This window comes from Chelonoidis abingdonii, chromosome 24, assembly GCF_003597395.2.
Source record: "Chelonoidis abingdonii isolate Lonesome George chromosome 24, CheloAbing_2.0, whole genome shotgun sequence".
NCBI classification, from domain to species: Eukaryota; Metazoa; Chordata; order Testudines; family Testudinidae; genus Chelonoidis; species Chelonoidis abingdonii.
The window spans coordinates 9,097,066-9,122,577 of record NC_133792.1 but is presented as its reverse complement, the minus strand read 5'-3'; the positions used below and the strand labels follow the sequence as shown (position 1 = coordinate 9,122,577).

At 44.4% G+C, this 25,512-nt stretch overlaps 1 protein-coding gene across 1 annotated transcript in view; it reads left to right on the top strand.

The window, feature by feature from the left end:
- Nucleotides 1-25,512, top strand: part of TNC (tenascin C) — a 95,849-nt gene that overhangs the window by 11,293 nt on the left and 59,044 nt on the right. The window contains 1 exon segment of the mRNA XM_032797785.2: nucleotides 24,579-25,171. Coding sequence (XP_032653676.1) covers nucleotides 24,709-25,171 — 463 coding nt within the window. The 5' untranslated portion in view covers nucleotides 24,579-24,708.

Below are 25,512 nucleotides of genomic sequence, written 5' to 3'. Positions count from 1 at the left end.
CGTGTAAACGAGAACAAAAATGCACAGTTAGTCTTAACTTCCCTGGGCCTAATTCAGAATTGATGCTAAGTGACTTGCCCAGCATCAGGCAGCATGTCGGCAAAAGAGCCAGGAACGAAACCTAGAAATTCTGGTTCCCAGCTTCCGACCATTGTGACCTGATGGAAACTAACCCTTCTGGGCTATGTGAAATGGGCTGTCAAAAGCCTATGGGTGGTTACTGAAGGAACAGTGGGGGTTCTGGAAATGAAACAGAGCTTTGTATTTGAAATTAACATAAGTTGCTATGATTAATACAGAGAAGAATACAAACTTTGTAGTTTGAAACTGTCTGTGAAGGCCTCGGAATAATTCAAAGTGACGTCACTTAGGTCTACCCAAAAAATAATGACCTCCGGAGAAAGTGTAACTTGGCAAAGAAACTTTCCAAAGACAAGTTTAGAAATTTGTAGATCTTTTCCAGCCCTTCATACATCTTTGCTAAAGGCAGGAAGAGCAAGAGTAAGCAAATACTTTTACTCTTAGGAACAGTTTTATTAAAAGGTACAGATTGTAGGACTGATTTTTGCTGCATGGTTAAGCACAAATGTTGCTTTGGCTGTGGAAGGCTTTTTACTGGAAAAGGCACTAATCTGGTTTTTAGCTTCCTTGAGTGCTGCTTGTGGACCTGTTTCCATATTTAAGAGTCCAGCGGCCCCATATGAGTCTGCACAAACTAATGGATATGACTGATTTCTGTGCTGCAAATGCAAGCCGGCGGGGGACAGAGTTTATAACAGGAGACAAAAGAAAAGGAAAGTGCAAACCCAGACCTTCTGTTTCCATGGAGTCATTTTGAGGAGGCATATTTCTATATTTCCGCTTCCGTTTTTAGAACAGAGCCCTCTTTTTTTTCCCCCGATTTCATCCCCTTCTTGCCGTTCGCATTGCTGATGTATACTGCTGTTTCCAATCTATATTCTCTGTCTGTGTTGTATCTGCCAGAGGCGTTTTAATTCCAGCCCTGGAAACTACTGTAAGAATGGAGATTGCTTTGCTGTTTCGGGAGGGGCATGTGGGGAGGTAGTAGTTAGCAGATGCAAAGTCCCCTCTTTTTATTTGATTTCTCTCAAGTTTTTAGCAAATTGCTCTACTTGGCTGAGTGCTTTGCACTCCGCCAGGATTCTGAATGTAGCTCGAAAGCACCCCACTGGCCTGCTTGTTTTGTTTCTCTTTTGCAAATTCCTGGTTTCCAGAAAATTATGCTCAAATAACCAAGCTCTTGGCAAAAGCCAGCTTCGTGCACCGACTGGATTTCCTGCTAGTCTGTGCTTCTTTTGAGGCAGTGAGAACTGGATTTCAAGAGAAAGATAGGGTTAGCTTCCCCATTGCTCTCTCCCAATTTTCCTTCTATTGGATCAGTAATATTACTCGCTCTGATTATATTCTGTCCCCTAAAACATCCAGACTGTCTGTCATGGCTCCGATAAAAATCCCTCTGCAGTTTCAACTGAGTGTTCTGTTCTTCACTTCTGTCCTAAAGCATGAAAGATGTCAGCTGTTTAACAGTGTATGACATCACTACACAACAGTGATGCTGTTAAACAGCCGATGTGTTTCACCATAGAGTGAGGGTGCGTTTTGTACGTGTGTGTGCACATGCATATGAAGTTGTTCTTATGTTCAGCTCGTAAAGACCTTGGGGATTTTTTTGAGATCAAAGGCATTGGGTAAATGTAAAATATTAGCTCCAAATTCAAAGTTTGGATTTTATTCCAGCTGTAAATTGTCCCCAAAGACTGTAGGGTTTTGTTAGCATTATCACTTATTTCCATACATTCATCTTGTTCTGCTAGTCTGCTGACCACATGTTGGCTCCACACAAAGTCTTCAACCTAGTATTGTTCCACCAGAAATTCTAAATCCAGGCAGCTTCATGGTGCTCTGCCCGTTCATTTTCTCATGGGGACTTCCTCTCTGATGCAAAAGATAACCCAGCCTATAGATAGCATGTGGGAATAAAAGAAGTTTCCCTACCAGGGAAATCAGACTCCAATTATTCTAATGTGTTTGTTTACTGGCATGGCTGTGGCACTCCTGAATGTTGTATCGAACTGTGAGCTTGGGGATTATTCAGTGCCGTTCATCTGAGGCTGTCAGTGCACTTTACAAACATTCATTCATTAAGCCACGTTTCTCCTTTGAGAATTTGTAAATGAGCAAACTGAAGCACACTGGTTAAGTTACACAGTGCTATGAGAGACAATAATATAGAAGCCAGGAATCCTGAATCCCAATCCCCTGTTCTAACCTCTAGAGCACACTGCTATTAAACCAGGGCTTATAAATGTTTCCTGCAGACCCTGCTGACACTAAATGGTTGTCTGGGGATTCCAGCCATCCAGCATATTGAGCCAGCTTTATTTCTCTGGTTATGGTTGAGCAGGCCTCTAGTTGAAACAGGGCTGCCCAGGGTGGGAGGTGGGCAAGTGGGACAATTTGCCCCAGGCTCCGGGCCTCACAGGGGCCTCCATGAGAATATCATATTCTATAGTATTGCAACTTTTTTTATGGAAGGAGCACCTGAAATTGCTTTGCCCCAGAGCCCCTGAATCCTCTGGGTGGCCCTGGTTGGGAAGCTCTTATCTAGATTGTTGACCAGTGGTAGCTTGTTTGAAACTGGAGAACTCAATCCACCTGTGAGTTCAGTTCATGTTTTAGCTTTACAATGACATAAGGAGTCTCTGCATCACCCCAAAACCTGCCTTTAACTCTAGTCTTACCATTTTTGCTTCAGCTGCATGACTTGTCAGTTCAACTCCAATTTCCCTTGCATTTTAATTTTCTAAACCGTTTGCAACAGATTGCCTAGCCTGATGAGTTGAAGTGTTTTATCCTCTAACCTTGGAAGAGGAGCTGGGAGAAAGAACTGTCTCTATTACATTGCAAAACCCCAAATCCATTGTAGAGCAGAAGTGAGCTGAATGCCTCTCCCTGCCCTTGTGCAGCAGATATATGGACACCATATGGTCAAGCTTGGAGGATATTTTCTCCCCTACACACGTAGCCTGTTTAACAAAACACAAACCACTCTGGAATATAGACTGATGTTGTAAATTCCAATTAAGATATTAGGGGAGAAAAACACTCCAAAAAGAACATTAATTCTTAATGGTCTGCTCAGAGTTCAAACAAAGATCCATGTCTCTGTGTTGTCAGTTTGGAAGTAATCCCCAATTTGCAAAATTTGTATTTTTTTATTGCAACTGTGTTTTTATGTCCTGATTTATAAAACTTAAACCAGCAAGGAGCAGCAAGCAGTTTAAGCAATCGGGGCCATCCCTTCATTGGGAATAAATCAGCATCATCCCATTGACTTCAGTGGAGCTATGCCCATTTACACCAGTTGAGGATCTATTCCATATATTGCCTCATATAGAAATCGTGGGGGGATTTTGTGTTGTATTTTTTGTTGTTGTTTGTTGTTTTTTTGGTTAAAAAAGGGACGGATGCTAAGTTGGGGTAAGTCGCTGGCACTCAGCTGAAATCAGTGGGACTGTGCTGATTTTCACCAGCTGGGCCAAAGCATTTGGTAAGAAAAGAGAGTGACATTTTTAACACTCCAAAACAATGCAATGAAATTAGAATCTAGAAATCTTGGTGCATAGGACCCCTCCTTCAAGCATTTCAAATTGCTTGCTTCATATCTAGTACCAAAAACCCTTCCTGCCACACACACACAGAGAGTTTCTTTTCCAGTCATCATGATGGTTTATTGGCATATGGGCAAACTTGCCTTGGTACCGTAGGAACTGGTGCTCCAAAGAGTGATGAGAAACAGAATTGGGACTAGTCAATGAGCCAACTGGAGAGAGAGAGAAAGAACAGTCTTCAGATCTAGGGCCAGATTCTTAAAGGCCTTTAGGCACCTAGAGATGCAGATAGTTGCCTAGTGGAATTTTCTGAAGCCTCTAAATATAGATGTTAGTTTCCCCGCCCCTTTGAAAAGCCTATTAAGCACCTATCTGCATCTCTTGGTGCCTAAATACCTTTGAAAATCTGGCCATAGGTTGCCTTTGAAAATGACCTTAGGCTTTTAAGTCACTGAAGCACTTGAATGTTACCCCCTGCACTGCTCAAAGTGCATTAAACAGCACAAGTAATGTATCAAATGTGGCTCTCCTATCCCCTTAGGAAAATGCTGTGCAATGTAGTGTTGTGTTTTGGAAAAGGTGTGTGTATGGTGTTTGTTTTAAATGTCTACACTGCTCCGTGTTTGTCAGAGAACAAAGGTTGAAGTGTACCTTGCATTTGGAGAGGAAGGTGGTGAGGTTTGTGATGGCACTTCCTGGGCAAGTTCGTTCCATAGTCTCAAACCAGCCAACAAGACAACTCAGTCTCCTGCACAGATGAACATAAGACCAGCCATACTTAGTCAGACCAATGGTCTATCTAACCCAGTTGTGGTAATCTAGCCGTCCAGTCCCAGACCTGGACTTTAGTGTCCACCAGTCTGGTCCTGTCCCAAACCTGGACTTTTGCGTCCAAAGTTTGGGGGCTTACCTGAAACTCCCCCAAGCTCACTACCAGCTTGGATATTCTCGCTGCCACCAGATCAGGAATTAATCTATGGGGCCTGATCCCCCCTTTCCTCCCTCTGGTGTCCCCAACCCTCCCTTGGTGGGACACCCAGATTCCCAATCCCTTGGATGCTAAAAGCAGGGAAAATAACCCCTTCCCCCTCCTTATCAGGCTTGCCTCGCGGCTAACCTGTGTGACCCAAGAAACCAGCTTTTCTGCTTCCCTCAGGACAATGGAGATGCAAAATACCCACAGCTGGGCTCTGCCACCCCCCTTGCTCCAGGAATGAGGGAAAAACTGTAACCACCAGAGAACAGAGAGAATTCTTCGTCTCTTTCCCCGTAGTCTGCTCTTTCCCTGGACCCAAATAGGAAAATAGCCCACAGCCTGGCTTTTCCCTTTGCCTCCCTAGGAAAAGAACTTTCACAAGGTTTAAAAAGAAAACTTTATAGAAAAAAAGAAAGAAAATATAAAACAATCATCTTGCATTAAGAAACTCAATACAGGCTCTTGCTTATAAGAAAATATAAAGAAACAGTCTGATTTAAAAGATAGCCCAATTAAACCAGCACAACAAATTAACATACAGGTAAATACACCCCAAAGACCATCATAGCTGAATTACTTTGCGGTTCCTGGGTACTTACAGATGTTTAGAAGAAGTATTAGGAGAGAATTAGAAGAAGACTTGTTTCCTCATAGCTAAGAAAACAACAAAGACCCCGAGTATACAAATTCCCGCCCCTGACTTTAAACAATCCAGTTCTCTGATTGGTCCTCTGGTCAGGTGTTCGGTTACCCTTTTCAGGTAAAAGAAACTTAACCCTTACCTACCTATCCATTTATGACACCAGTATCCTACCTTCTGCCGGTGGCTGGTGTCAGGGGCTTCAGATGGATTGAACAGAACAGGGCAATATCAAGTGATCCATCCCCTGTTGTGCAGTCCCAGGTTCTGGCAGCTGGAGGTTTAGGGGTTGCATCCCTGACCACCTTGGCTAATAGCTATTGAGAGACCTATCCTCCATGAATGTATCTAATTCTCTTTTGAACCCATCTATAATTCTGGGCTTCACAACATCCCCTGGCAATAAGTTTCACAGGTTGACTGTGTTGCGTGAAGAAGTACTTCCTTATGTTTATTTCAAACATATTGCCTACTAATTTTTGGGGGGTGACCCCTGGTTCTTGTGTTATGTGAAGGAATAAATAATTATTCCCTATTTGCTTTCTCCACACCATGAGCTTTCCCCATATAGCAGAGAGTTCCACTGTACCAGAGGAGCAGAGCTGTCAACCCTGGTCTTTATCTTTGTGCATTAGATATGCTGGACTCTGGCTGCTGAGCATCTTGAAGATAAGGACTGATACGTTGAACTTCTCTGTGGTGGATGAGCCATCTCCTAACTAGAAAGTCTTAGTGATTCCTTCATCCTCTCCTCTTACTGGATTACATCTTCTGAAATGATTTTAGTAATGTCAAACCCCTAGCATTCAAAAATCGCAAGTTGTCTGTCCCTCCATCCCCTGGCCCCTCCACTCCCCCAATTGTGAGATTGGCTTAAATCAGGAGAATTTTTTTTAAAGTAGGTCTTTTTTGTCTTCTGGCTTTTGAGCTGCTGGTATTCATGTTTTTAAGCTTTTGCTCTATAGCCATGAGGGTGGGAACTTCCTTTTCTGTTTAAATGAACGCTGAGATGTCCACATAATCACATGGCTCCAAGGGCTGGGACTCTGAGAGAACTCCAGATGTTATGAGGCACACAATAAAATTGTGGATTGACAACACTGTTTTGAATCTGTCAGTGCTCCATCATGATTGAACTGGGCCTTTCCCTCGAATAAGACAATTGGTAATGGCAAAGTACAGTAGCACAGTGTGGTGACAGCAAAGTGACACGGTGAGATTATGTGGTTTCTATAACTCTGTAGTAGATTGATCACCGCTAGGCACTAGTTTTACATGGAGCTCCTGGTAAGCTACTCACTTCCTAATGAGGTGCTCTGATACCACAGTGATGAGGACAGGAAAAACCCATAAATTAATACAGCAGCTAGGCAAGTGAACTCTGTTTTTCCAATAAAGACCAAGAATAACAGCCAATTACTGATGGGAAGTGGTACAATTCTAGTAGGTGCAGATGTTTAACAGCAGGTGTTTTACAGCCTCCCTGTATCTTTGTCCCGAATTCTTTTAGGTAAAATATAGTAAAACAACTACTTTCTGCACTGCTTGGGACTCTGATCCTATTAGACCTCATTAGCTAAGCATGGCTGGAGTTGGACCTGAGTAAAGACTTAGACATTACTCCTTGGAGGAAACGCTAGATGTAAGAAGTGCTGGTAGCAATTCAGTATGGTTCTCTCTTCCTTCTTAATGAGCCACGTTCTCAGCCTGGTGTTAAAGGGCACTGTGCTACTGAAAAAGCCATCTGAGATGTAGTCACAGTGTTTCAATTACAGCTAGGTGCTGATTTTCATGTGAAACTTTTCTTTGGTGAAAAATTCAGATTTGGCAACACCAAAACATTTTGCAAATTTGTGCTGCTCTTTCCAAATTGCTTAGGGAAAACCAAACAATGCTGAAAATTTCAAAACATTCCGATTTTTTTTTTGGGTTTTAAATGACTTTTTTTTATTTCAAAAGTTCCTTTGATTGTTGTTTTAAAAATTCCAAACATATTTTAAATGATTGGAATTGAATATTTCATTTGATCCAAACTTTTTTATTTTTTTTTCCAATTTGCTAAAATGTTAGGAAATGTAGATTTTCAAAAACACTATTTTTTTGACTTCAGAACTGAAAAATCCTTTATTCACGCAGTTCTCATTCCAGTCCGAGAGGCGTTAACCTTAGAGTGCAGGTCAAAGTACAAATTGGCCAAATTGCAATTGATCTACCTCGAACCCCCCCCCAAATTCTTAGTCTGAATTCGGATTCCGCAAGTGCAGATGGAATGCTGTGTCCAACCCCGAGGTGACCTCATTTCAGTGGTGATGTGGAATGACTCCTCTAAAGTATGTACAATTTGGAAAGACCAGATCCTTCAGGCTGGAATGTGCTATATAAATGTGTATCGATCTGCTACAGTGATGGGTGCAATAGAAACCCCTAAAATAGATTAAGATTTTGAGCATTGCTGATCATCTGTGAACAATGCAACCCTTTCTTGTGTCCCCTTTCCCGTCTGGTTCCTCTTTGCCTACGTTGAATAAAACAACGTCAAAGAAAAGCGAATGTATTTATTCGCTTCTTCCTGAGACTTTTTAAAAAGACCCTGCTTTTGTGTGTGGAATAAAATGCTTGATAACGGACAAAGCATTGCTTTGGAGGCACAAAGAAGCCCCTTCAGAGGAGCACATGACCTCATCGACAGGATTACTTGATTACATGAACTCAGACTTGGTTGCTCACCTAAAATTAATGGTAGGCTTGCTTTGCAAGGAAGCTCATTCATTCCCTCTCTCCCTCCCCACCCGCCCCCCATCCTCCCCAGCAGGGAAAAGGCTTTACCAATGTCTTGTGCTGAGATTAAACATGTATGGAAATGCAAACCACAAGGCAGATCTCCCAGGCATTCACAGGCTTCTCGCTGGACCTTTGCTTACAATCGGTGCCCTCGCTGGAGGGGCTGAGGACCAGCGGCAATTCCTAGAGCACGTCAGGCCTATTGACTTTGTTGGTTGTCCTGGGTGCTTGGAATATTGAAACCCCAGGCTCAGTGCCTCTATGGATTCTTGGGGGAGTGCACACAGCAGCAGCAGCTACCCTTTTACCAGGGTGCAGCATGTGCTCCTCCCACACACACAGGGTCCCGCCTGACTGCCTACGTGTGCTGCTGTCAGCACTAGTGGCCCCTGGCTCTTGTACAATGTGGCTGAGATTTTTTTTTTTTTTTTTGAAGGAACAGCCTAAGGGATTTGGATGCCAGTAGAGTATTTGAATGGCCTAGGGGTTTTGCAAATCCCAGCCTTTGGGTATGAGGCCCCAGATTTTGCTTGACACTTGGGCATGACTGAGAGAGGTATGGAGCACCAAGCTCCTAGACTTGGCTCCACAGAGCCTTGATTGTACAAGTGTGTCATTAAGAATAGGGAGAAAGGGCTTTTACAGTAATTGAACTTACCTCAGTGCTTGGACAGAAACTGCACAATGAAGTGGCGTGGCAACATCCCACTGTGTTGCAAGTTGGAGGCATATTTGGTGTAAGCTGGTCTCTGCATAGCAAGGAGCCCAGGAAAACACTGGAAAGCAATGGATCTGTCATCTCCTGTTAATGAAGTAACAGAGACTGAGACACATCATTTATTTCACTCTCATTATACACAATTAAAAATGCATTACATGAGAGCTCAAACACAAAGTCATGAGCTAATTCTGAATTATAGAGACATGTCCGTTAAGGATTATCTCTATTTATCCAGAGCTTAATTAACTGTCTTTAATTCCAGGGGCATCAGAGAGAAGTTATTAGAAGCTTTTTCATGTCTGTGTTTAGGAATGGACCACAATGCAGATGACTAAACATAACTGCTACATAATGCCACTTCAGATGCTTCTTAACATAAATATTAAATGCAACGCAACCTGATGGGTCTGATGCAAATCAAGAGCAGGCTGGAGATTCAAGGATACATCTAAAGCTCTTCTCTGGGCCTGATCAACTCAATGGAAGTCTTCGATGGCTGTTGCATTGCGCATCTAATGCATGTTGTTGTGATAAAGGACTCTGCAGGTCCGTGCTCTGTCTGTCAACTTTCCTATTGATTTCAGTGATAATGTGAGCCCTAAGAGTGTGAGCTGATAAGTTTACAACAAATCAAGACGTGCCTGTGAATTCCTTTTAGGGGGAAGGTGAGTTCCAAAAACCTTAGGGGCTAAAGTGTAGCTTTAAACAACAGTCCTCCATAGGGGGCACTGCAGAGTCACACTACCCTGCTGCCACTCCAGGAGGATAGGTGTGTGTCTGATTAACTCCAGCAGAGCAGTAGGTGTGCAATTGCTGCTGCATCCTTTGGAAGGGTGCAACATCCATTCCACTGGTTCTGCTGGCTTGTGCAAAGTGGGGCTGGTGGCCATAGTTTCCACCCTCTCTCTCCTCTCCTCAGCTCTGAGGAAGCTAGGGCTGCTGTAGGCATGAGACAAGAATGTTCCTTGTGCTCCCTGATCACAAGGATTGGGAGTGTGCCCAGCAAGTGTCTCTTCGCACGTATCCTCTCTACTCTGTGCTCGCCTGGGCAAAAGCAGGCAAGAAAGACCTGAGATTTCATTAGGACATGTATCTCCCCAAATTCAGTCCTCTCAGGATCAGAGAAAATTCCTAATGGATGAATCCAGACAGGCTGGAATTCTGCAGTCCATGTCAAAGAGCAAAGGCCGTCATAGTTCAGATGGTTTAAACTATGAAGGGGAGACAGTGCTGCTGCTTTTGGAGTTTTCATATATAGGCACGCACACAGACCATGGGTTATCAACATCCAATCTGGATTCTCTCGTGCTCTGGTCGCCACATCACAGCTGCTATCCTTAAGGCTGCAAAGGATAGGCAAGGATTAGTATCCTGCAAACTACAGACTCTGTATGGGCCTTTTTTGGTGTTCATGCTGGCAGAATGCTACTCCTCAGTCAGCCAGAGCTGTTGGAAAGGGGAAGGCAACCCCTCTCAGCATCCGCCTCCCTTTGAGGAGTGAATCGGTGCCCCTCCAATACTCTGGCACTGGGGGCATTGTGGTGGATGCAGAATAATATTCAACCGAAGATCTCCCACATGGCATCACGAAGCCCTGTGCTACCCTAATCTCAATTTAATAATGTTAAACACAGATCTGTTGTTTAATTTCCTCCAAGAGTGTCCAGATTCTGGAAGGGCTCCAAAGGAAGCATTCCAGCCTATTCTATAAATAATTACACAAGCAAGGCTTTAATAAGAGTATCTTATACCCAGCAATCCTAACCACCGTGGTAGTCAATTTCAGCGTTGAAAGAACTATCAGAGTCTGTATTTTCCAAAGACATCTCATCTGCCCTCTGCACCAGTGTTCTTGTCTTCTGTACTAGCTACCTATTTAGATGGCATATCCTGAATGTTATTAACCCTTTTGTCACTACCTGTAGTCACTCCAGGCCACATTGTTAATTGTCTTTGTATTACAGTAGCACCTAGTGGCCTGTCAATTAAGATCAAGGTCCGATAGTGCAAGGTGCTGTACTTACATAAAGAGACAGTCCCTGACCCAAACAGCCTCGTATGTATTGTGCAGACCGGGAACTGAGCCATGGAGATGTCAAAGATTGAACATTTCAAAGGGTCCTAGGGAGTTTGGCAAACAACTCTCATTCATTTTCGATGGGATTTGAGTGCCTAAATCCCTTAAGCTCCTTTGAAAATCCCAGTGTAACTGACTTGCCCAAGGTTATGCCAGAAATTGGAAAGTAACCCAAATTTCCTGAGTCCCAGTTTAGTGCCTTATCCCCAAAACCCAACCTTCCTCTGAATTCATTGAAATTGATGGAATGCGAAGATATCAGACTGCATTTACCTGGAATGCACATCAGCAGTCATGGAGTCCCAAAGAAGCATGCACTCAAAGCCTTTATGAAATCTATTTATTGCACATTTTCTACTGTCATTTTTTCCCAACTGTATCTTGGCCAGTTGGCTTTATTTTCTATTTAAGTTGCAAGCAATTGCTCATCAAATCTAATATTTTATAGATTTGAATGTGATTTCTGTGCTGTTGATGTTGGAAAAAAACCCATGTCTAATCCACAAACTGCCTCTATTGAAAAAATTCCAAACCGAATGTTTAATTTGGAAACATACGTTCTCTGTCTGGGATCTTGAATGACATGGGTAAGCCTAGGATGAGTTTCTATAGTTGAGAGTACAAACCTCCTGAAAACAGTGGTTTGGAATGCAATAATAGATTCTAGTTTTAGAAATTGCTGTTGTACTACAGTAGATTTGGTCTCTCAGGGGGATCCAGGGGTGCTTTATCACTCAGAATTTACTACAGTTCCTTTCTCATTGTTTTCGGATACTGGCTTTAGTTTTTTCTTTCCCTTCATAGTAATGTCACGCTGATGCCTTTGTAATACAAGACTCTTCTAAATTCAAAATTGTACACAAAACAATTAATTTTAACTCCTTCCAAAACACCCTTGGCAAAATTTTCTCTGCATGCTGCTTCTCATTCAAGACGGGAGGGCTGGAGGCGAATATTAATCTTAATGGTTTAATACCAGGATGATACACAGTAGGAACTGTAAAGCAGAAACTGTACAGCTATTCCCTTGTTGAAATCACAAGAAATTTCTGAAGGGAAAAGGGCCAAGACCTACATGAAAAAAAATGAGTGGTAGAACAAGAACAGGCATAAGTGAAAGGAATGATTTTGCAAAGCCAGTGACTACCAAATGGGATAAAGTGTAAAAACCCAAGCTGATAAATAGGGGGGAGATTTTTAGCTGCAGAAATAGCAGATAACTGCTCAACTCCCATAGGAAACCAGGGTTGTGTGCCTAAAGCCTTCTGTGCCTTTTGCCTTAGTAGAGGTGGATGAATAGAATCCAATGGTGAAGGGCTGGGAGAATAAATACAGCCCAGTGCGAGGAAGGACAAATATTATCCAGTGCTTGGAGCTGAGGAGCTTAATCCTCAGGTCCAGCTGAGCTGCGCTTAGAACAAGACCTCAGGCACTCAATGGGTCAAAAAAGAGTTTGTTTGCTGCTATGATATTGCTACTCTCTGATATGGAGGCTGTTTGGAAGCAATCAACATAAACATCAGGGCCTATTTATAGCCTCCCCCAGCTTCCTTTGTTTATCTCAAGTGCGCTAGCACAGTGTTTCTCAACATTTTTTATACCAAGGGCAGGGTTGCTGCCTTCCTAAACTGTGTCAGGGAGATCTCTGGGACCGGTGCCGGCCCAGAGAGTGGTTGTTGAGAAACTCTTCCTCCATAGGAGGTCCTCTAAGTCATTTTGGAAGGAACGGGGTTTCCATAATTTCACCACCAACGTTTATGGTGCATGCATTTTGCACATATAACCCTTCCTCTGCTGCACAAAAATTAATCCCAACTTGACAGTACAAATCATTTTCCATTCTGTCCATGGAAAATGGACAAGATCTGGGAGTTGTTAAGGAGGACATTGGTAAATGTGACCATGTGGGTCAGTAACAGCTGTGCCAAGGCGAGATGAAACACAGATGACTGCAGGATATAGCCAAAGCCCTTCATTGTAGACATTTATCCACATCAAACAAAAGCCTCAATTTGTCCTTCAAATAAGAGCTATTTAAACTGTAAAGGCAGGAACATGAAAATGAGGGTTTAGAACTTGGGCTTGATACTGAGAGGTTCTGAGTGCCACCTGTAGGAGGTTGAGACCTCAGATGCAAGACAAAAAGGGTGATCTTGTGTTTTAATGTACTGGAGTAAGACTGAAGACACCTGGGTTTATTTCCAGCTTTGTCAGAAACTTGTATTGCCTTGGGTAATTCACTAAGGGTATTTCTTCACTGCCCCGCAGTTTGGAGTTGCTACCGGGATGTGAACTGCAGCCTGCATCGAAGTGCTGCACTCTAACTCCTCCATGTGGATGCTGTGGGCACAAACTTAAAGGTCCCTAGTTCACACTTATAGTCCTGTTTGCAGGGGACTATGTCAGTGCAAACTCAGGACGTTTAAGTTTGTACCTGCAGCATCCACCCTGGGGAGTCACAGCACAGCTCTTTGGTGCATGCTGCAGTTCACACCCCCAGAGTCCAAACTGCAGGGCAATGTAGACGTGCCCCAGGCCAGGCCTCTGTGTGCCTCAGTTTTCCATCTTTCAAATGGGAGTGTAAAGGTCCGGCATTGGGGCTCGACCCTGTCAGGCGCAGCTGGGAGCCAGGGCGCCTCACTGCAGATGGCAAAGTAGGTCAGGGTTCAGATCCCTCAGCAGGAGTAGGGCCAACAAATAGTCTCTAAGTCCAGGCCCTGGGTCAGAGCAGGGCACTAAGCAGTTCAGGGCTCGGCTCCTTCAGCAGGGGGCTGAGCGAACAACTAGTCTACAAAGCCCCAAGCCCTGGTTCAGGGCGGGGCAATAAACAGGCACAGGGCTCAGATCCTCAGGCAGCGGCTGAGCAGCAGTTCAAACAGTACGTCTATAAAGAAGGCCTCTTCAGACCAGGAGGGAGGGGTAGTCTGCCACCCGTGGAAGGGTGGCAGGGGGAATGCAGGCCCTCCCACTCCACTGCGTTCCAGCCCGGGGCCCTAGCAGTGGCCAAGAATCGCTGCTGTCAGTGGGGATCCTGGCCACAACACACTGACATCGGTTCAGGCTCTTCAGGACCCAAACCAGGGTCAACTACCCCTGGGCCACTTCCGACATCCCCTCTGGGTACGTGTGTCTCGCCGGCTTCTTCCAGTGGGTCCCAGACCATGGGTTCCTCAGGATACCAGGCACAGGGAAGCTCAGGCAGCTCCTCAGGATACCGGGCACGGGGCAGGCTCGGCCAGTCCTCCTCCGGATACCGGGCGCGGGGCAGGCTCGGCCAGTCCTCCCGGGTACGGGGCGCGGGGCAGGCTCGGCCAGTCCTCCTCAGGGTACGGGGCACGGGGCAGGCTCGGCCAGTCCTCCTCGGGATACCGGGCACCGGAAAGCTCAGGCAGCTCCTCCGGATACCAGGCGAGGGGCAGGCTCGGCCAGTCCTCCTCCGGATACCGGGCACTGGGCAGGCTCGACCAGTCCTCCTCTGGATACCGGGCACGGGGTAGGCTCAGCTAGTCCTCCTCTGGATACCGGGCGCAGGAAAGCTCAGGCAGCTCCTCCGGATACCAGGTGAGGGGCAGGCTCGGCCAGTCCTCCTCCGGATACCAGGCGAGGGGCAGGCTCGGCCAGTCCTCCTCCGGATACCGGGCACGGGGCAGGCTCGGCCAGTCCTCCTCCGGATACCGGGCACGGGGCAGGCTCGGCCAGTCCTCCTCCGGATACCGGGCACGGGGCAGGCTCGGCCAGTCCTCCTCTGAATACCGGGCGTGGGAAAGCTCAGGCAGCTCCTCAGGATACTGGGCACGGGGCAGGCTCGGCCAGTCCTCCTCAGGATACTGGGCACGGGGAAGCTCAGGCCGGGCGGGAGCTTGGCCAGCCGCGTCTGGTCTCTTGGTGGCCGGCCTCCAAGTGAGCGCCGGGGCTGTGACTTTATACTTCCTATCCCGCCCCTTGACTTCCAGGGGGCTGGAATGGGCGGCGGTGGCTCCGCTCACATTGGAGGCTGCAGGGGCTCGGCCCTCTCAGGCTGCAGCTGGGAGCCAGGGTGCCTCACTACAGGGAGTAATAACGCTTTCCTTGTCCATTGTGACTGAAAGTTCTTTGGAACAGGGAAGTGTCTCTCTCATGGGGTCTCTGGGCATCATTGAAATATTCTAGTAATAACAGGAATTAAGGGCCCACAGAACCTTGCATTTCAGCCCTCCATCCCTTTAGTTAAATGAATGCATTTTCCATCCATTCTTATTTTTCCCCCAACTGCTTTCCTCATGTTCCTGTGTCTTTGTCCCATGTTAGTGCCCGGGGCAAGCTGAGAGCTATGGTTCTTGGACTTAGCATGTCATACTTTTCTGCTTGTGTAACCATGAAGATGCGAGGCTGAGCTTTTCTTGCATCCTGTCTGATGCAGCTGGATCTGCTGTGTGCCATTTCATGAAAGTCACCTCCTACAGCAATGCTTTTTGACTCCTTACCCTACAAATGGGTCACCACATCTGAGAGAGTGTTGGCTGATTTGGGGCTTAATCCAAGATGACACTTGATAACGTAATGGCACATGGTGTGACTTGCCTGAACTGCGAACATATAATTTCCTTCCAACTGGCTGCTGCCTGCATTTCAGTGTGACAGTGCCTGACATGGTGTTCTGATAAGCAGAAAACTGAAGGCTGTTCTCTCTCTCTTTTTCATTCCTTATGGATTTCTCTTCAAAGTAAGAACATTTCAGCAAATGTATTTCTTACACTGAATTTCTAGAGATGGATTCAACCTATACATTTGGAGCTGAGTTTTGAGAGCTTCAGATCTGTCCTTTTGCTTCCTGTCCATTAGAAGGAAGGGGGCCATTGAATCTGGATCAGCAATCTTGGATTCTTTGGATCTCGAATTTCTATTGAGGTTTCTCTCTCTTCTCTTTGCAAATAGTGGATCAAATACTTCGTTAGAGTATTTGGTGGGTGCTATAGAAAACCCCAAGAGAGTTACTTGATAATGATGTTCACAGAGATAGAACTCAACCTGTCTAGATTCAAAGCATGAGTCTATCTTGCTTGATCTAAAGAACTAGGTCCATCAGGTTGTAGGCAATGGTAAACCAAAACTTTTTGTGTGGTCCAATTGCTGTACGGAGAACAAAATACTACCCTGGGTTAAATATAGGTGAAGAACATAAGAACGGCCATACCAGGTCAGACCAAAGGTTCATCTAGCCCAGTATCCTGTTTTCCAATAGTGATCAATGTCAGATGCTTCAGAGGTAATAAACAGAACAGGTAATCATCAGGTGATTCATCCCCTGTCGCCCATTCCCAGCTTCTGGCAGACAGAGACTAGGGCCACCATCCCTGCTCATCCTGGCTAATAGCCTTTGATGGACCTTGTGATGGCTTGCCCACCTTTACGGTGCTACCTGATGTACTGGGGTTTCACAGAGCCCCTTCTGCTCTACCAGCCTGGATTCCCTCTCCCGGTTTTGCTGAATTAGGCTCTCCGGCCTCTTGCAGCACACAGGTAGGGCCACAGCCAGCTGCAGACACAGATTAAAGTCAGCTGTGTGGGTGAGGATTCACCCAGCACTCACAGTCACACCCCTTTTGGGAAATAAACCCAAAATAATACTGTCTTGCACAAAGATTTGCACAGCACAAGCTCATAAAAATTTGCCATCTCCCTCAATGTGAAGAAAGATATGCACAACTTCTTCCTCCCCCCCATTGGAAATTGCAGACTGAGTTTGATAATAAACAAAACAAATTTATTACTTATAAAAGGCAGATTTTAAGTAATTATAAGGGATAGCAAACAGAACAAAGCAGATTATTGAGTAAATAAAACAAAACATACATACTAAGCTTTAGATCTTAAAGAGACTGGTTTCAAGAAGTAATTTCTTACCCTAAATATTATTTTAGGTAAGTTGCAGAGTTTCAATAGCTTAGAGTTCCAGTTATTTTTCTTTTCTTACAGACTGGACCCCTGTCTCAATCTGGATTCACCCCTGCCTTTCCCTTCAGGTTAGTTCCTTTGTCCATTCAGGTTCTTTCAGCAGTCCTTATTCTTGAGTAGGCAATGGAGGAGAGATCCTATCAACCCCCTCCCCAGCCCTTAAAAGGATTTACCTAAGGTGGGAATCCTTTGTTTGATCCCCATTCCCCTACACAGGAAAAGTACGAGCAGTGTCCAAGACGGTATTTTGTATCAGGTGACAGGACCACCTAACCTGTCCGTGTCACAGCTATGCCCCAGGATGGCTCTGATGGAGAGAGATTAGTATCTTCACAGTTATATTGTTCCCTCCTAATGGCTCATCAAGGCTGTGATGGCCCATTGTCTCGTGTGTCTCCCCCAGATACACACACAGTTGTAAAATGTATCTTAGTTAAACCATATTCATATCATAACCATATTTCTATGAAGAATGTGGGGTGTAATGTCACCGACTTATCAATATATAGATAGATAGAACTTCTGTGAGTGAAGGAATCACTAATTCTCTCTCACACACACTGTTGCTTTCCCTGTTTCCTGTTTGGACTCTGGAGATTCAACCCGGTGTAAGGGTCTTCCATAAGGTAGAAGGACTAATTACTGGGTATTCTAAATAACTCAGGAGCCAGGGATTCCCAGTGAGAACATTGGGAGCTGCTGAGGGCTGAGCTATGTGGAAAACATGACTGCGCACAATTTCACTACATCCTTACGGTCCATAACTCACTAAGACTTTCTGAAGTGGCTTGAGTCATCCTTCCAAAAACCCTTCCCCTTCAGAACAAATCAGATGGCAGCCAAAGGAAAAGATGCAATGATTTTGCATTGATGTTCCCCCCACACATACACACACACCGCTCTGGGAAGGCTGCAGCATAGAGGCAGTCAAGGACTGTTGTTACGAATAATCGTTTCAGCTCCCTGGAGCAATTTCATTTAGTCTGTTTTGCACTGAAATTTTCCCACTGGGTTCTTGGGCCCTTTGGGATCTCCAGTGGAAAGAGACAGCATTTTTCTAGGCTTGAACGTACAGCAGCAGTGAGGAGACGTGATTAGTTCAGAACCGTTCACTTGTTGCCCGGCTGCTTCAAAAGCCTCAATCCCCACAGAATCTTATTTTCTTTAAAACATTTCAATGCCCTCTACTCCCTGGCCTTGCTGTGCTCGAGAAGGTGATACAAGGTCAAGGGCCCTGGCACAGTAGTGGTATTAGCAGATTTCCTTTAGGTGAGTTGAGGCTTTTGAAGCTCTTTCTTGTGAAAATCCACCCTAGCAGGCACTTTTCAGTGCTAATCCTTGGGAATGAGGTCACTCGCCCCACATTAGAAAGTGCCTGAGCTTTAACGTTTTCTCAAGTCCTCAAAGGGAAAATATCCTAGAGCAGGGTAATTCATAGTATGAGGCTTTGTGCCTGTTTGGTGGAAAGAAACAGAGAGACGAGGACACCACAAAACATGGACATCTGCCCTTTTCTGTGCACCCCAATCTTTGGGGTAACTGGGGGCCAAATTAGCCCCTGGTGCATGTTTGAGAAGCTCTGAGTCCCGATAACCCTCAGAGGGCTGCTGTGGAGTCAGTGGTTAGGAGTACAAAGTGCACCATTTGATGCTTCCTGTGCCAATGGGTGCCACAGAATATGTGTAACCAGCTCTATGCCAGCTGAGGATCTAGCTGTAGATTTTCACTCTAGATTTTAACAAAATGTGCAAAATATAAAATTCGTTGACACTATTTGTTCCCATCCTCTCAGCATAGTGAAAGTGTCTGCATGGGTCTAACTGTGTGTGTGCACATCTGTGAATTTAATTTCCATGTTATGACGTGGCGAGTGTCTAAAGAAATCATCTCAGGTTTTGCCTTCTTCAGTGCAGGTGCCACAGAGACATTTATTACCACCTACAGTGCCTCACCACCACAATCTGCCTTGATTAAAACCACACAATGTTGTCGTTTGCATACTTATCTCACCATGTGTCCAGACATCATCTGGTGGTCCTGCCACTCCTTCTGAATTTACAAAATGAACTGAAAGATACGCTAGAATTATAAGCTATGATACTATACATTTCTCCTCACACCTGGTAGCTTCCAACAAATTTCTTTTTTGGGAAATATTAATAGATTGTGTTCTCTTAGCAATCACTGGGAGTCAGGACTCCTGCGTTCTGCAATCACTGTAAATATGGTTTTCCATTTTCACTTTAAAAAATAGGTTTTCTTTGTTAAAAAAAGTGAAAAAACTTCAGCTTTAAACACCCCCCAAAATAAGATGCTTTGAAATTCTCAGAGATAAGGTACTGCTATGTAAAAGAAAAGTGCTATTTTTCTTGGTATTATGAAGAGTCCATCTCCTTTCCATCATATTATTATTATTTATTATTATTCATTGATGCATTGATGGTGATCAATATTTGATGGAGTGTTCCTTTAGGAATTTTCCCCATTTCTTTTCTCATAATCATCAAATGTCAGCAAGTCATTCTTTCATGGGATGTATACTTATTTCCTTCTGAACCCTATCAATAGTAATTCTGAGTCAGCCAGAAGGGTTAGTTTGAAACTGAGGCAGGATTCTTCATCCTCCACCAGAGGTTAATTCTGCTGCCTTTGCAGTGCTTCATTGCCTCAGCTGGTCCATTGGCATGTTAATAGTTGCTTTAGTGTTCCCTCTGCCTAAGTAAAAAACAGGACTCTAGCCATGGCCTCTGCTCTGTATTCTGAATGCCTGGCTGCAATTCACTTAATTCCTTAAGCATATGTCCAAGGCTTTAACAGTGTGATGTTGAGGCTATAGCTTAGGCTGTTGTAACTTCTGGGTCCGGTTACTGTATCACTTAATCTTATGCCTTCCTTGAAAAACAAAACGGTCTGCAGTGACTCTCTACCATCTTCTGTACAATGCTGCTGCCACGGAAGCTCTATTGTTAAATCTTTATGCAATATCTTCAGCCTACCAGTAGAGAGCCTCTGAAACAGAGGATTGTGTTTTAACAACTCCAGCATCCTCAATCCTGGTGGCTTAGTTGCCGGTTATGGACATTAGGAGTAACATTTTCCAAAGCTCCTTCGGCTTAGGAATTTAAGTCAATGAGAATTAATCTCTAAGTCATTTAGGTGCTTCTAGAAATTTGACCCCAGGCCAGGAAAATCTGACTCAGTATGAAGTAAAGAGAATGGCTTTGATCAGTTAAGCAGTGTTGTCAGCTTTACGAGCAATGGGCTGGATTGAGCACTGAAGTCAATAGAGTAACATAGTGCCAGAGGAGAATCAGGCCCAGTGTGTGTTTATCTGACATCAAGCTGGGTGCTATAAGCCGGTGCCTGTTTGTCAAGCTATTCCAAGATCCCTAAACTGGCATATCCATCCTAACCAAAGGCTGAAATACTGGCTCAGGTTTATTCATACCTAACCTAAAGAGCACGTCTCTAAGAAGATGGTCTGATTAGAAAATATTCTGCCTTGTAGTTCCTATGTCATAATTTTTTCTTCCCTTTCCCCCTTCCCTGCCAATTGCTTTAGGCCCAATCCTGGTCCTTACACGTCACATTTGTTCCCTGCAGAAACCCTCAGTTGCGTCGATGGGATTTCTGTGTGCAGAACAAGTGTAGACTGGGCATTAGTCTAGCTCACAGTGTAGAGCACAAAAAGAATTGTGCCTAGAATGCATTTTGTATCGTGGTGGCTATTTTTCATGATTCTACTATATGTTAGCTGGATGAAGTCTGCAGCAAAGTACACAGACTACTGAAGAAAGGGAAAAGAAAAATAACCCTGCAGTCCAGATGGGATTATTTTCCCAGTCAGAAACAAAATGTTTGTCCTATTTCATTAGCTAAAGTGTAAGAAGCCTGATTATTGTTTTTAATAAAAAAAACATGTAAAAATGCAAACTGCATTCCTGGTTGGTTTGTTTTTTTTCCAGTTGTAGACCTACCTAAGCGGAGACAGTAAGTAGAGACAGAAAGACAGATGAGAGCATAAATAAACAGTGAGGTCAACCCACCAGCTACCTAATCATTGTCAAGTTTGTTTGTTTGTTTTTTGTCGGCATTAGAGCAGGATCGAGCACTTGGTGAATAAGGGCTGTTGCATCTGGACCCTCTTTTGCCAACTCTTGCAAACTTTATAATCTGCTGTACATTCAAATATCTCAATCCTTGAGGTCTATGGGAGAATATTTAAGAGATATCTACATTGGATTATACGCCTGTAACCTTTGGATGCTGACTTGCATAGCAACAAGAAACATCACAGAGCGGGGGTTGATGGAGGGAAACAAAGACCAAATGCTGCAGGTTGCCATGGCTTTACATCTCTTCCCTTTTTAAATGTCTGCTCGTGGGTGGTCACTAATGGCCAGTACTGTTGGGTAAACATGTTTGAAGGATGGGAGTTGCAGGGAGGAGTGTTGCCTTTGTTGTTTCAGCCAAAAAATAGATAATTGATGAAGTAATGTATGGAAGTTGCCAGGTAGATTAGGAAAGATCTCAGATCTAAGTGGGGAACTAACCCCCCGAAGCCGGATCCTTGTCAGACCACACAAGGAACACCTGATCTGAATCAGCCAAGATATACTGGAATCCTGCGCTTTGTTTCAAAGCACAGCAACCACAACTCAGGCAGAGTGAAGTGCTTCTTCCAGACCATCCCCAAAGAATGTTGAAAAGATGTCGGTAGGGATGAAGTCTTCCGGTGTCATCCTCCAGCAGGGAGTCTTAATTGATTGGGTCTGACACACCTCTAATAAATCTATATATGATCTTGTGACTCTTCAATGGTGGAGTGACAGTGGCCCACTAAGGAAACAGGTTTTACAGTTTGAAGTCACATTCCAAAGACATAATTAATACTGTCACAGAGCCATATCCCTTGGGCATTGGTCTGAATCCATATTCCTTTAGGCTGGGATTTTTCAAGAGGCCTAAAGGATTTAGGTTCTCAAACCTTTTGAAATCTGTTAGGAGCTGGATGTCTCACTTTCCTGATGTCTTCTGACTAACCTTAAACTCGCTAGAATTAGGATGACATTATAGGGGTATAATATTGACTGATGAGTATTGTTTACTAGTTTGGAACATGCATGGGAACAAGTAGAGGAACATAAGGAACTGGGTTATTTTCTGTGATTAGGGGCCTGTTATATTAGTTTGAGGCCTAGTGGGAGTAGTTATACTAAAGGCTGGACTTTAGCTCTAATCACTCCAAGCTTAATAACCCAGTTACTTATGTCCACCTACTTCCCCTACGCATGTTCCAAACTAATGACCAATACACACAGGTCAATATAAGATCCCTATAATATCATCTTCATTCTAGCGAGCTGAAAGTTAGTCAGAAGACATCAGGAAAGGTTGTAGATCAACCTGCCTAAGTCCACTTTCTATATCCCAGCCTTCACTCTGTTGTTGATCCTTTCATCAGCCAGTTCCTAAGTGTAGCTAGATTTTTGTCCGTCAGTATCTTGTTGGCAATATGGACAGTAATTTTGCTTATACACTGGGCAAGATATGGCTAACATCTGACCTAGACTTCTCCCAAGAAGCACTAAACACCTACAGATAGCTTGTGAGACAATCAAAGTCTCGAAGTAAAATACATAGCATACCTGGGATCTCAGCTTCATCGTTTGTAAGACACTTTGAGATCCTCAAGTGTATGTCAGGAAAGGGCTTAAGCACCTGCTTAAATCCTGAATTCACTGGAATCAAGTACGGGCATGAAGTAAGCCTGTTTTTAAGTACTACCCTTAATAGGGATACTTGCATGACTAAGAACCCTATTTGCGGATGGACCTAGGTCACAAATTGAGATGCAGATCTCATCTGAACTTCACCAACCATTAAGAGTGTCTGGCTCAGGACCACCTCTATTATTAATTACCTGGTGACTTTTTCCAGCACAGAAGCTGGGTTCAAACACTTTTGAATAAACAGGGAAAGTGCTGGAGAATGATTCAAAATTGAATGGTTTACTAGAGAGAGAATGAGATGTGGTTGCACCTCGTGTGGTTCTAATTTATTTGCTATTAAAAAAAGATATAAAATACACTCTTTGGGAGCTCTGCTTTGTCTATGCAAAAAATGGACCTGAATAAAGGGGGCTGGGGTGTTCTTGTCCTCCTGTTATGAAAGTGGCTGGAATTGCATGGGGGAAACAAAATTGTTATCTACACTTTATGGGAGGCAAAGGGCCATGAAAGCTGGTTACCCAGCGGATATCTATTGCCATCAGAACCTTGGGTATCAGAGTCTTTATTGTTGTTTGGGCAGTTACCAACACAAAGAAAAAGAGGCCACATCCAGTCATGGACCAACCACTGATCTATCCATTTAACAAGACTTCTATGGGAATAGAAAGCAACACAAAAATTAAGGTATTTATTAGGTAGTGATTGTATATTGAATATGTTGGCCTGACAGAAGAAGGGCTAATTCTGAATGGAAGAAGATTGCAGGGCAGTTATTTTTTTATCGGCTCTCCAGTTCAGCCCACTTGAAATTCAGGGGAATGGAGTGGGGAGAGATTTGAATTAAAAAAGAATGACATGCAGAAAGGGCTGTTCTAGTCCAGCCAGGTGGCCATGGCTAAAAGTAGGTACTTTATGGATAGTTGATGAAAGATCAAACATTGGAAAATGGTGCCTGGTGAAAGGAGTCACCTGTTGCTGAAAAGACCTGTTCACACCTGTGTCAATGTGAAGCATTCTCTTTCTCTTGAAGGGCTCAGGTGTATCAAAGGGGTTTTGTTTTCTTTCTTTCTTTTCTTCTCCCCATTACCATCCTTACTCCCCAGCACACCTGTCTGGTGTCCTCCCCTTCTGAAAGATGGATGTAGCTCAACACAGTGCAATATACCTGCTACACTTGAACTAATATCTGTTTCTCCCAGTATATATGATGGGTTTGATCCTTAGCAAATGTAAACCAGTGTGGCTGTGAAGAAGATATCGAAGTCCATAAGCTTAACTCTTCTTCTGAGTACACATTTACTTCACTGAATTCCTTTGGGGGGGATCTATATAAGAAGCACAGTAAGTCTTGACATTGATCCCCTTTCTAGCCCCTCACTCCCCAAGTCAGTTGTAAATAAAGGGAAACTGTTGAAATTGGCTTAGTGGCTGTGACATGCTGGATGGCACGTAATTTAGGTCTCAAGTGGCCTGATGCTTTTTAGGCTGAGACTACTTGGTGGCTGGGTGAGGGGAGGGAGGGATTGTTAGTTTCTTACTAGAATGACATCAAAATGTAGAATTTCCCTTTGTTTTTTAAAGGAAATCATCTTAATTTTTGTGTTTTGACTAGTTCTGCTTCTTACCCTTTTAAAAACCGAATATCCTTCCGTAATAGCCCCCAAACTTACTGCTCACAATACTCCTTTCAGGGGTCCAGATTCTTACCTCAGGTGCACATGCACAGTGCCCATTGTCAGCAATGGACTTTACACGTGTGCACCAGTGGGTAGAATTTTTGTCCAGTAGGAGACTCAGCAGTTTTGGGTTCCATTCTTGGCCCTGTGAATCACTTAAACTCTCTGCGTCTTGGCATGTTCACTTGTAAAATGGGGACTCAGTCTCAAGTGCTCCGGGGTCTTGGATGGAAGGGGGTGGATTGTGGTGGTGTTTAAATGCAAGCTCAATGACTTGAAGCTGACTGGCTGTTGATGTCAGCAGTGGTGCTCCTGAACTCTTTGAAGCCACCGCACTTTCAGTATCGTGGATCTTTAATTGGGAGATCCAGCGGTAACTCATTCTGGGCAACTTTCATTGTTGTTATAGGGGGAAAGTACATCAGGAAGAGAAGAGAAATCCTCTTTTGTTTGAGCTGGATCTCCAAATTCTTCTCCGGACTGTGAAAGCAAAACAGCATTGAGGAGCCAGCAGTGTCCCAAAAGTGCTGACTATCACCATGGGACTTCCCATGCAGGTTTTGACCTGTGCCATCATAGCTTTGCTACACCAGCATGTCAATGGTGGGCTCATCAAGAGAATTATCCAGCAGAAGCGGGAGACCGGGTTAAACGTGACCTTGCCAGAGGATAACCAGCCTGTGGTCTTTAACCATGTCTACAACATTAATGTACCCATGGGCTCCCTCTGCTCCGTGGACTTGGATTCAGCTAATGAGGACACAGACTTGAAGTCCCAGGTTGAGCCAAGCAAGACCTACCAGGAGCACACGGTGAATGAGGGGAACCAGATTGTCTTCACACACCGCATCAACATCCCCCGCCGGGCTTGTGGCTGTGCGGCTGCTCCTGACATCAAGGATCTGCTGAGCAGACTAGAGGAGCTGGAGGGGCTGGTATCCTCTCTACGAGAGCAGTGCTCCAGCAGCGCTGGCTGCTGCCCCAGTGGCCTAACAGCAGTAGGTAAGACGGATGGGAGAAGCTGCTGCATAGCAGAGTCTGGGTCTTGGCTGCAAATACTTATCAGTGCTTGTTGAAAAACAGGGGAAAATGAACCCCATCAATTCTGAAATGCCATCAAAATTGGAAATATTTTTGACCAGCTTGTGAAATGTTAAGGTACATTTGCAAGACTTGGATTATCCACAGGCTGTAGCCAGACAGCTGTTGTTCATGAGTCCCTCTGAGGCTTAGGCTGCAGATAGGCAGCCACGTACCTAGAGGGAGGCGGCAGCATGTGAGGCTGGGGGCTGAAACATGGGCACCTTGGGGGCTCTTATTCTGAAAACGTAGGTGTCTGGAAT